Source organism: Macrosteles quadrilineatus, unplaced genomic scaffold (assembly GCF_028750875.1).
Source record: "Macrosteles quadrilineatus isolate MER2022 unplaced genomic scaffold, UCM_ALF_1.0 Scaffold_21__1_contigs__length_2333173, whole genome shotgun sequence".
NCBI classification, from domain to species: domain Eukaryota; kingdom Metazoa; phylum Arthropoda; class Insecta; order Hemiptera; family Cicadellidae; genus Macrosteles; species Macrosteles quadrilineatus.
This window is the reverse complement of record NW_026542614.1, coordinates 2,297,424-2,310,419: the sequence shown is the minus strand read 5'-3', so window position 1 is coordinate 2,310,419 and position 12,996 is coordinate 2,297,424. Positions and strand designations below refer to the sequence as shown.

The following is a 12,996-nucleotide window of genomic DNA, read 5'->3' as shown; positions in this document are numbered from 1 at the left end:
GCGCACACCGCTAGGAGTGCCGTTTGGTTACGGCGCACACCGCTGCAGGTACTGTATTCTATTTGTCTATGATGACGCTCTTAAAATAAACAAAACACTTGTTTAACCGCCTTTAGACTCACTTTTACACCATAATAATTCAAACTACTGTAGCAAACATAGTGTTTATAGATTGCCATACGTATTATGAAGAAGTAAATAGTATAACCAGTGTGTATAACCAATACAAACTTTTCAAATCCATAAAAAGCTCCTTGATTTTGGTAATCATGAAGCTTCTGGTACATTAGGTAGTAGGTTAATTTTCTTTCAAGTATTGTAACCCATTTCAGTGGAGACTCCATGCGTTCTAGCCATGGTGGAGGTTTTAGAGCGTATTGAAATGCTATTTGATTGATGATAATGGTCTTCTCTCTGTTTTCATTCTCCGAGTTGAAAATGAGAGATTTCTTGTCTTTGACCATTTTGGGAGGCTGCTGATTTAACAGTTTTCCTGGAATGGAGAAATAACAGGGCTACATTAGTGCAGATCTACTAAGTAACTAAATACATATACATACATGAGCAGGCTAGCCTACTTTAAGTTAATTTCCTTAACTACCATATTTACTAGCTACTACCATATTTTCGGTCTAAGTACTTTGTCACAGATTTCAACGTAATTGCAATATAATGGAGCTTATTTGAGTATTGATGTTACATTTCCGCTTTTTTGCAGTTGGTGTTTAAAATTGTTCAATAACTTTTAATGAAATTTGCCGTCACTGGGTATTTACCGCCCTGAAGCTTGTCAAGACGCAGATAGCTCACCTGTATCTGTTGCAGCGCGTGTGTCACAAAAGTCTGATGTCGACTCTGGTAGCTGTAGAACATTGTCTTTGTGTTGTTGGTGATGTTCTGCACCCCTTCGTTGTGTTGACTTCTCAACTCCGCTTTGTAGCCCTACTGCTGCCACGACTCTACCGGAGTCTTCAGCTTTGCAACAATCTCGGGCGAACAATAGTGTTGTTTCGTCTCCCAAAGGTTGAGCAGCTGTGAGAAAATAATTGTGTTGGCATTTCAAAATATAGGACGTTCATTTATTTGTGGCAGGACAAATTGAGGAAGTAGTTTTATTTAATTAAGTTTAGTCATTTGTTTTTGACAATTACTTAGTAGAACATCATCCGATCACTGACCCACTTTTCACAAAAAGACAAAACAGTTCCTGGTACAAAACGAGCGTGACATCTCTACTGTTACATTAAAAGTAACATGAGCTGCCATTTAGTGTTTTTGCTTTCATATAGTCCTTCATTAGTTGTGACTTTATATTTTTTACAATGAAAGGAAAAACTTAAATAAAAATTAAATGGGAGCCAATGTTAGACGAAGAAATGGTAGTAAATAAAGAACGTAGCTTGCATTAATTAGATCAGTTATTTCCATACACTTAATCAATTTCTATATGCTTATGGTAGAGATGGACGGGTCCTGAAAATTCAGAAAAATATACCGGTAATCCCTATTATCGGGATGCGATTGACTCGGGATTTTCTCAAGACAAGATTCAATCCCAACGTCGGCGATTTGCTGTGTCAAGAGAGACTGTGATGAAGTCTCTGAGATCGCGGTAGATGTCCCCAGTATGACGAGTATAACAAATCGCAAAGGACTTTCACACTGGCTCCGTGGCCGCGAAACATGTCAAATATGGCGTAGCAAGCACGAGACATATTGATGATGGTGTCGTGACTGCAGAACAAGTTCACAATCGCACTGATCGTGTTACATGTTGACGATGAAGCCGTGCCCGACAAATATGCTGACGATGCTGCTGTGACCGCAAGACATCCTGACGATGGCACCAGACCTTTACCACAAGACATGTTGACAATTGAGCCCCGATTGTGAAACACATTGACGATGGCACCGTGATTGAAGGAGATGTTCATGATGGTGCCGCGATCTCAGTTTATAGAAATGATGACATTGTGATATGTACATATTACAAAATGTATGATTGCTAGAGCAAAGTACTTCTTTTCTGCTGCTAATCATATTATGCCCCTAAACTATTCTTAGTTTTTAAAAATGTAGTTATACCTAATCAGTTTAAATCCCTGGTTGCGGTTAGCTAGGGTATTTTGTAATTGCTTTTGTGTTTCGTTAATTACATCAAAAAATTATTTGTCAGTATTTGTCACTTGTGTATTTGAACTATTATTGGTTTTCTTTAGGGATGGTCAAGTCTCGAAATTTCGGGAAATTTTCGGGAAATTTTAAATCTCGTTACACGAGATGAGATTTCTTTTTGGCCGAGATTTTTATCGAGACGTGAATAAAAAAAAAATTAAAAAAATTAAAAACGCCTGCAGAAAGTCAATGCAATACCCGCAATACAGGAGCGTGTTGTAGTTGCGTTTCCTTTGCGAAGGCGTTCTTATTTAACTAATTCTTTAAATGTAAATATTACTTTAATTATTTTAATAATATTACTTTAATAACATTTGAGAAGTTTTGTTAAGTGTAAGCAGTGTGAGGAATGTTTTATTACTATAAAAAGTCAAAACAAGTAATTATTTTATAAAAATTAATATTGCTTTTATTTTATGATTTATTTTATTTTAGGATAAGTTGAACTCTATCCTAACTGATATCACTATGTTTCCTAATCGTAGGCATTTTTAATAAGTTAGGCGTGATTAATAAAAAAATGTTATGCTGATGTTTTTTAATTAAAGATTGTAAATATTCTTGCCTATTATCATTATTTTTGTATTTAAACAGTCATCTAACAATGTTACAAAATCAGGTAAAAATTTTGAACGTGCATTTCCCGTTGTGTATGAGAAGGGAAATCCCGTCTCGATCTCGTCTCGAAATTTTATGAGAAATAAAAAATCTCGTCTCGTCTCGTCTCGAACTAAAAATCCAATCTCGTCCATCCCTAGTTTTCTTACGATGAAAATTGGTTTTGTTTGTCATCATGCTATCTATAAAGAATTTTTAAGGCTAAAAACCCCTTCCTGTCTTATCCCAAATATGGGGAAGGAAATACAAATCCAGTTCCAAGCTAAAAATATGATCCCGTCCATCGCTAGTTTTTAATTTTATGGCTAATAAAAACTGTATTACAGACCGGACCTCACAACTAGCAGGATTTTTAATCACACTTCTTAAACTTGCGACAATGGTTTTTATTAGACACTTCCCTTGTGAAGGCTACTGTCATTAAGGAGGCAAACATGCCTGTTCCATAAATTGTGCAACGTGTGTCTATCAGCATCAGACAGAAACTTTCCTTACTTTCTGAACAGCTTTTGTATTCAACTATAATATTTTACAAAAGATTTCTTTAAAATTAAAGGCCTACCATGATCCTTATCTCCTTGATCTATTTCTTTCTTTTCTTCTAAAGCAAGACGTTTTGCTACGAACTCCTCAATGTTCATTTTCTTTTTCTTCTTCTTCTTCTTCTTTAAGGTTGAAAAGTCAATCAAGCGCATCCAAGGGCTATCATGGGATATATTGTCCTGTAAAGACATAAGCACACGGTTAGAATTAAATTTTAGTCAGAAGCATTTTTCTAAGGTTTATGCTTTAGTATTTTTCTCTTCCTAAAACAGAGTTACATTATTTATTTATTTATTTATTTTACCTTCCAACGGTCAAGAACCAATTTACAATATGTTGTATAGATGACTTAATCTAACTTAAACATATACATACAAAATAATTTTTGACAACGACATGCAGTAGTAAATACAATTTGAGCAGTATCAAAATAGACGTACACAAAGCAGAACTTTAAATAACAACCAATGAACAAGAACAAAAAACAAGAATAGTAAGTGAAAATATAAATGAACGACAAACAATAAATATATGAGTTTCAACAATAACAATAAATATTATGTTTCAAGAGCATCAATTTATGACCAAAATTAAAAACTTTATAGGCCTAACTTAACTTAGTGTAGAGGAATTAAATTTAATGGTAGGTAAATGGGGCAATCTGGACCACTAAATTTTTGTTTCCATTTTCCTTCTTACCGTTCCGTTACCGTGCCCAATACTGTTCCGTTCTTTCCAACAGTGCATTTCTTTTTCAATGTTAAATTATAGATCACCGAAATTAAAAACGTTTTATCAAGGCAACACTAAATAAACAGACCGTAATGCTCCTCTGGCATGTTGTCATCATAGGCGACGGCAATGACGTAATGTTTGCCGTTTGTATGATTAAGGTTATATTTTTGTTTTCCAAGAAAACAAGCAGCTGATCACAAGCGGTAAACATTATGCCATTGCTGTCCCCTATGATGGCGTCATTCCAGAGGAAAATTACAGCCTGTTTATTTAGTGTTGCTTTGGGTTTATGCTTAACTTAGCGTAGAGGAATTAAATTTAATGGTAGGTAAATGAATGAGGACACAAGATGCAGAGATGTGTTAAGGCTGTGTTGGGAAGGCCAAGTACCATTTGGGGTAGGCCATAGCAGTGGCCATAGCAGTAAGTGAGTAAGTGAATGGGTAATTCTGGGCCACTAAAATGTTTTTCCCATTTTCCATCATAGCCTAATACTATTTTGTTCTTTCCAACGGTTTGTTTATTTTTTATTTTAAATCATATTTAGCTATAATTAATTGCTTAGGCCTATTTTTTTGCTTGATTTATTGTATTTGTAGTGTAGTGTGTTGGTAAATGCACATTCAAAGTTGCTATATAAATATTGTAATTAGAGCTAGGCCCTCATGGTATTAACATACAGCATGGCATAGTTATCAGTGAGAGGGGTTGCGACCGATTGTGCCATTGTGTCAATGGATATGACACAACAGACACAACAGAACAATGCATGATGGTTTGGTTTAGCCATTCACTGCTTTGTATGGGATTTCACAGTATTTTATGTTTGTGTAAACAGGTCTTTTGTCCCAGCTTTTTCCCTACATTTGGCAGTACTGGAGGACCTATAAGCAATTGTTCAGTGCTGTTATATTTTTCTCGTTTAACTACAACCACAATGAGACGCAGTTGCTACAGGTAGGTACTGTTGCTCTTCTGTTCTTTAAACAATATTTGAAAATCTTCTCACACTCATCCGTACAACTGTTTAAATACTTGACGGTAGCCGACCACTAAGCAAAAACAGCGAATGTGTTAATCCATGCTCGTTTATTAACTAGTTGTGGAGAAAGTTATTTAAAAGTACATAGGCTAGCCTACTAAGAAAAAATGTTAAAAAAGAAAAAAAGGACATTGAAAAATTTCTTTTGCTAATAATGTGTCCAAGTGTCCCTCATTAACTATCACTATTAGACAAACTCACACGGAGCCCAGTCTAACTTTGGTTTAGTCACATACAGTGGTATAGTAAAGCGGGAACAAGTGGGAACGGCCACGGCGCTCCCGCTCTGCTTTTTCAAAAAAATCAATATATTGATAGGCAACCCTTATTCATCTACGATATTAGTGAGCATTCCCTCACTGCAAAATAAAAAATTACGAATACACCACTGGTTACATACTAGAACTTAGAAGTTTGAAAATTAAAACAATCTGAACATTTAAAATAGTAACAGATTAGAGGACTATGAACTGGTATGATTTTCAGCAGCTTAAGTACCGGTACCATTCAAATGATGACTGGTGGTAAGCCAAGCTGCAAGTGAGAGAGTTACCTAACCCAATTTTTCAACTAACACTTTCTTTGGGATCTCTATACCTACCTCTATTGCCTCCTTATTTTCTCCTCTGTCAATTGTATCTTCTTTAGTCTTGTCCATAGCATCTGGCAGCTTCTAAATTAAATGCCTCCTTTCCTTTCTTTTTCTTTCTCTTTCTTTTCTTTTTTCCAAAAATTTCTTTTAGATCTATATTATCTGCAAACAAGTACAAAATCACAATGAATAGCCACATAAATAAAGACAGAAACAGATTAATGGTACGGATTTACTGAAGATAGGAGTTCTGAGTGTGAGAATGAAATTTAAGGAAACAAAAATTATCAAATCTCAGATGATTTTGTTCCAACATGTGGCCTATAGTTTGTTTCTGAAAGGACAATCATTGCCAGGACGAAATCAAACATACGAATGAGAGATTTTTGTGCAGTTTCTTTTTAAAACTCCATAAAATTGCACACTTAGTAAGCTATTGTGTGTTGTAACTTCTTTAAGACTGTACAATATTTCATTATATGTTTTTCTATTGTATTTGTTTTGTAAACATTCATGAAACAGAATTTGTGTTGAGTGGATATGCGTGTTTCTATTACCGGTAATTATTTTATAATTAATTACAGTCATTTTATTGTGTCTACATTTTTCTTGTTTCATACAAAAGTGCCACTGCTTTTAAACTTAATAGTTAACATTACTTAATGATAAGTTATTTTGGGTCTGACTTACGGGAGGTATAAATGAGGCATCGATGACATCATAGTTTAGTTCAAAGTTCCTCCATGAACACCGCTGTAGTAGAGAGCACTTTGGCTATAATGAATGTTTACTAATCGAAAAAATAGTTCCTGTTCTTAAAATAAAATTATAAATGCCTCAAGTTCAATTTTATAATTTTTAGTTATAAAATTAAACTGTCATAACCTAACCAAACTTATTGTTAATGAAAAATATAAGGTTTACTAATTGAAAAAATAGTTCTGTTCATAAAATGAAACTAGAAATGGCTCAAATTCAATTTGATGTTTTTTAATTATAAAATTAAACTATCATAGTCTAATCAAACTAACCAAACTTGCTGATAATGAACAAATCTTGGACAAAAGGTTAGTTTTACTACCCGTTGGTTTCGAACCTGGCACCTTCAGATTATAAGCCCGGCATGCTATCCATTAGACCACCGAAGCCGATGGCTGTAAATTGTACCGTTGTGGTAATGGTGTTCCCTCCAGCTAACTTAATCAGAAGCCTCCAAATGACACAAATGATGTCATCGTAGGCTCATCTACATCCCTTGAGTAAACACCAGTTATTTTGAATGAACACTGTAGCCTAGACAAAACTACAGTAGACCCCCTCTTAACCGACCCTAATGGGACTGGACCTAGGTCGGATAATTCAAAAGGTCGGATAAAACGGGCAATCCCTAAAATCATAACATAATGAAGTGCTATTCATTTAGAATTATATAATCATTATTGTGAAGTCATACTTGCACTATTTATAAAATAAACTACTCTTATCTCCTTTTTCATGTTGTTAGAAATGTCACAAATAAACACAAAACACGGTTAAGTCAAATAGGCCTACTTTCAGTGAATATATTATAATACTAGGCAAGAGTTAATAAAATTCCTATATTAATAACTTTACTACTGTAGTGTATTAATTAAAGCTTTCCAAATACATCGTAATACAGTACAGAACCTTTATTCGTCATTAAAGATACAAGCGACAATTTTGTTACAAGACAGAACGTTTATTTATGGCCACTCACTGGAGGTTCGAGGCACAAAAACTATCTTGACCTTGGATTTGTTAACACCCCTTCCCTGCCCTCCCTACAAGTTGCGTTGTTTGTTTACTCCAGCAATAAGATAATCAGTTCTCAAAATCGTAACGCACTTTATGATGTTATAAATTTGCCGCACAGATAACATATCAGATCAGATGTGCTGGAGCTACGAACGATGATGACAAACTGACAATAGGCTATGCTATATTTTTTGTGATCAACACAAAATAACTTATTGTTAGTCATATCCTGTGGAGATAAGCGTATGGTTCAGTTCTCATCGCCCAGCGTGGGAGCGGAAATGCCGAGATTCCCAAAAAGCGGCGGTTAAACCGAGCTGCTCTCAAAGCAAGGTCGGTTAAAACAAACTGTATTATTTTACGATCAAAGGCGGATAATCCGATTATCGGTTAAGAGAGGGTCTACTGTATTTCTGTTCAAGCAGAAAAACAGCATTCCTGATGTGCTGGCCGGATTCAACTGGATTTGGTTTGTAAGAAAACCAACTGCCCAGGCATAGTATATGGTAGCATAATCATGTAAAATGTGTGTTTAAAGATTTCTAAACCCTTAATTCCCTTTACATTTGCTTAGTAAAATGTTGACTTTATTACATTATTACAAAAAAATTATAAATGGTGATTTTTTTTTATTATTTAGCCAGGGGAACGATGTATTGAGAAAAACAAAGATTATCTACAACACAGCCTTAGTCAGTCATAATCTAATTAGGCCTAGGATTTTTGATCCACCACATGTAGGCTATACAAAAATAACAACATTAATTTTGAGCCGTACCATCAGTTTCCATGTCTTCAGTCTTGGAAGGTTCTTTGTTCTCCTTATCCGTAGCACTGGCAACTGCTTTGTCCCCATCTGCAACATTAGTTGCCTCTGCCATGGCTGACTCAATATAAAAAGTGGTCTAATATCTTCTTCCACTTTTCAAAAGAAGGATTACAAATCTGTAAATAGCAATTAAGTTTTTAGGCTCACTTAATTAACAATAATATTTTTAAATATCAAGATTGTTAAATTGGGATTGATTTTTTGGGCATAACACTATAGGCTATATTTTAGTTGCTCTTTGGCCAAATAGACAAAACTTGTTAACATAAACATTGTGCAGTTACTACATTTTTTTTTTCCATTTTGTTTTGTCATGAGAGCCGAAGCCCCCTGACTGCATACCCGGTACCTATCCTTTAGGACATACCCGGGCCCCATGATGTAGGCCGAAGCTTACGCATCAACCTTTAGCACATCATGGGCGGATGACTTAAGGTCATCAGGCTCGCCGGCTGCCGAAGCAGACCCTTCGGAAGGAGGGTTGACCCTCGATCCTAACCAGGGATTCCGGCTGCTTGTTTAAGCGTCACTCCACCTGGGTTCCAAAATGTAAAGATATAAAGCATTCCGTACTGTATACGTTTATTTTTTCGGCCCAAGAAGAAAAGTATAAGTAGGCCTAATAACAGTTACTGAAGATAAGTACAAAGACAAACGTTCCACGATGACGCAGAAGAGATTGAACCATCTTGCCATCTTATCCGTCCATAGGGACATTGCTAAATCTATTGATGATAAGCACATTGCAAGAATGATTGTCAATAGAGTTGAAAGTCGCTGTGCAGTTTTCGGGAACTTCAAAGACTGGAGTTCAAGTTAGGGCCTACTGAAGTTTCATCAGAAGTTTAAAAATCTAGTAAACTTGTAGTAGGCTAATATCTTGAGATTCTTGTGTGGGATTTTACTTATTTTAGCAATAATTCATCAAAAAGGTTTTGTATTTCTTAGTAATTTTATGTTGTGCCAATACAATGTTTGTAATGTTTTTTGTGTAAACCATTTTTTATCCCCAGTGGACACACTTACTTGGTTATACTCTACCGTCTTACTTTTGTGATTAACTATAATCAAGCAGCCAATTTTAATTTAACTTATTATTAATTCAGTTTTGAGGGGGAGGGGCAGAGCTTGCCGAAATTACGCGAACACATAAATCCCTAGGGCCTAGAGCTTGTTTACTCTTCTCTGTCGTCTGCAGCAACTCATTGCTGACAGCTTTAGTAAAATCTGGGCACCAGTACTTCATTTTATATTTGTTTGAGATGTATGTGTATTATTTATTATAATGTTTTTACAATGAACAGTACGGTAGCGTCTTTGTTAAATTGTAAATTTTCTTTGTTACTGCTTGAAGAAAAATGTTCTTCAGGTAGCCTAAAAACACGTTTTAAGGCTTTTATTTTTCAAAATTTAAAAAATAAAAGCTTTTACCCTGGGGGGTATTCCATACCCCCCAGACCCCCCGGATGTGGACCTCCACCATAGGTTTCTGACCCCCTAACAAAAATTTGCTTCCACCGCCCCTGATCTACTTTTTGTTTTGTTGTCAATTTCCTACCATGAAAATTAGGTATTGTTTTTTAACAAAATGACATAGGCCTAAGTTAAGCTTACTGGGAACTGGAAACCAACATCACTCATTTTATAGGTACTTTTAAATTCTCAAACGTCACCTGTCTAAAAAGATTTACCATGGTAAAATAAAGAATGTAGGCCTAGCCTAAGTTAAGTGGTTTATGAAATCAACAACCCTATCCTGTTTTTGTTGTTAGTTTTCTTCATAATAGGCCTACTCTAAATATAAAATTACTAACTAGAATTAAAACTACTTTTTAAACATTCACTAAGTATAGCATACTAAAATATAATTCTTTAAAAACCTTTTTCTATAACGGATAATAAAGCTAAAATAATAAAATTAACGTTTTAATTACTTGAGTCTGTAATAACTGCTGGTGTTAGCATGGATAAAAGGAGTAGACACTTCTTTTAACTACTCCTTTTATCTATGAAGTAAAGTAAAGTATTAAAAACTAAAAAGTAAATTATGGTGTTAGTAAACACTAAACAAACAACAGAAAACGGGAACGGGATACTCAAACAAAACAAACAGTTAATTATTATCTGTTCCTGTCTATAGCAGAATGCCAGTACAACAAAAAACAAAACAATGCCAAGTTAGCAGGATAGCCAACATCTCTACATCCATGTTGTACAGTATCAATTTACATAGATAGATAGATAGATTTATTTGATCATTAAACATTATACATAAAATGCAATAGATCATGTCAATAAATAGTAAACAAGGTAGTCAGAGAGATACATGCAATCAAGCTACATCAATTAAGGTTTACATGCACAAAAATAGGTAGGCCTACCTATAAGATAAATTATAAATAATACAGACAGGCTTACTAATAATATATGCACTAGTAATTAGACCATATAAGTCTATTCGTTGATTATGAGCTTAAGTATAAACTGTATTTTGTAAAATCATAGACTTCTCATCCCATTGTAAATTTTGAAGCACGTTTTTCGTGTCTAGTTTATGTACGTGACACAAAGGCGCTAGAGTCGATGAAACTTTGTTTCCATTATTTTAGGGTTAATTTCTTGATTTGTGCTTTACTGTTTGGTTATATAACTAGGGGACAAGTTATTGTTTATGATTAGATCGTATTATTTGGTTAAACGAGGTTTTAAATGGCTGTAATAACGGGAAACAAATTGTAAACAAAACACGACCTCTACATAAACCGTACATGAACTATCAATAAAATTGTCTTCAGCTGTTCCATAAGGATGAGAAATCTAGTATGTTTTATCTATGGTAAAATGTTGTCCCTGATAGCACCTTGCAATGACAGTAATCACTGACATAGATAAAACATACTCCTCTGTTTTATCTATGTCACTGATTCGCTGGTAAAGGTACCACCGGTGGGTGTACCACGGCATTGGCATAGTCGCAAGAGCGGCCGTGGTCGCAAGTGTGTTGTTTACACGGCCACCGGGCCACCTTTAACTCCGTGGTCCCAGAGACTTACACAATGCTGGTCAACGGATTTAAAATATCATGTCATGAGTTTGTGTGTAGACATTTTCAATATAGATGTTGGTCTGTCTGAAAATGTTTGTTCGTTGAGATGAAAACTAAACAGGGGCAACAGGGGGCGGGCAGGCAAGGGTTCAGACTGATAGCTTTGTCACCCCTAACCGTATCATCCGGGATCTTGGGCTTTTCCCAGAAATGTTTTGAAATTAAAGTAGCCAAAACCAGTTTTAACACCATTTAGAAGCTAAGGCTAAGAAACCATGTTATCCAGCCTAAAACCGTACCTATCCTAGTGCTAGTGTGTGACCGAATGTTTATGTACAATGTTTCGTTGTAAGACTAATGGTCAAGAGAAAATTAAAAAAAATATAGTTTGCTCGTTTACGTTGAATTTTGATCAAATTCATATTTCTTTAATACAGTCCTACTAAGCTATTAACATTTCCCTAAAAACATACATTATTAGCTCCCCTGTAGCAAACCTAATTCATTAAACCGAATCTTATCTCCATCAGGAGATATTTAAATACAAAATCCAATCAAGTAAATATAAATTCGCTTAGATTGCAGTTTTGCTGTGGCGGGGGTGTTTAATTTCCTACTATATTTCAATATTTTCATAAGGGTAGATTTGAAATTTTTAGGCCTTAACATTTTTGTGTTTAGCCAGCAACATAAAGAAGTAAGGTAGAGAGGACTGAAGAAACAAGCTAATGCGGGACAACAGTGCGCTTTCAGTTCTTGTGTGTTGGGGCAGAAATACTTTGTGGCAGCAAGAAAGAGTCCGAATGGTGAGCACTGAACGGAAATTCCGGAAATGCATAGGGCACAGGATCTTCCCCCATAGTGAGCTTAGTAGTAGAGGTGGGGAGCGGTTGCAGCACTTTACCCTGAATACCAGCACTAGTAGCCTACCAGAAACCATGGTATACCATGGTGAGTATCCTCTGTTTCCTTACTTCTCTGTAGCCTAGCACAAAAATGTCTGATCCTTTCAGTAGCTAGAATAACGACAGATGTAGGTCTATGTCGTTAAAGGCCTACAAATTATAAAATATGTTTTGTTGAAATAGACTATTTAAAAATTAACTGGGATAAGGGCTGGCGCGAACTAGCCCCACTACGACCGGTTGGATACCGCTAGCTTTATAATAGTCGTATATGGAACAGCGCGCACTGGCCGACTGGTCTCACGACCAAAGTCCTTATAGTTTGGTCGAGCCTGACTCAATGGATGTTGCAACCAAAAATAGAACACATTCAAATGAGACACGCGCACTACCTCCTGACTTGTCTCCAACCCGACCAGTACAACACTCAACTCTCAGTATTCCTAGATCAATCAAACGGTAAGCATTTGTTTTTTGTGTGGTTTGTAAAGTGACTTCTTTTGTAAAATATGCCAGGATTTTGACACTGACAGTTTTACTATATGGCTATTAAAGAATGGTCCTGTTTGTGGGGTCTATCAGCAGATTATGCCAACAGAGAGATGAAGAAGGAAGCTTTGGAGGAGATCACAATGATGTTTAGTGGACGTAAGAATGTTACTCATTCAACTACTTCTTCAACATCCATCTCGACACTGAAGTTTGGTAAACATTCGTTGCCTTGGTCGGGTTGTG

At 35.7% G+C, this 12,996-nt stretch overlaps 1 protein-coding gene across 1 annotated transcript; it reads right to left on the bottom strand.

Moving 5' to 3' along the window:
• Nucleotides 1–323: 323 nt before the first annotated feature.
• Nucleotides 324–10,355, bottom strand: LOC129005453 (uncharacterized; the record flags this gene model as incomplete). Its single annotated transcript, XM_054434341.1, has 6 exons — nucleotides 10,245–10,355; nucleotides 8,260–8,426; nucleotides 5,715–5,867; nucleotides 3,356–3,515; nucleotides 811–1,032; nucleotides 324–493 (listed from the first exon to the last, which is right to left on the bottom strand). Coding segments are annotated over exons 3-6 (609 nt in total), but the record flags the coding sequence as incomplete, so codon positions are not given.
• Nucleotides 10,356–12,996: the final 2,641 nt, after the last annotated feature.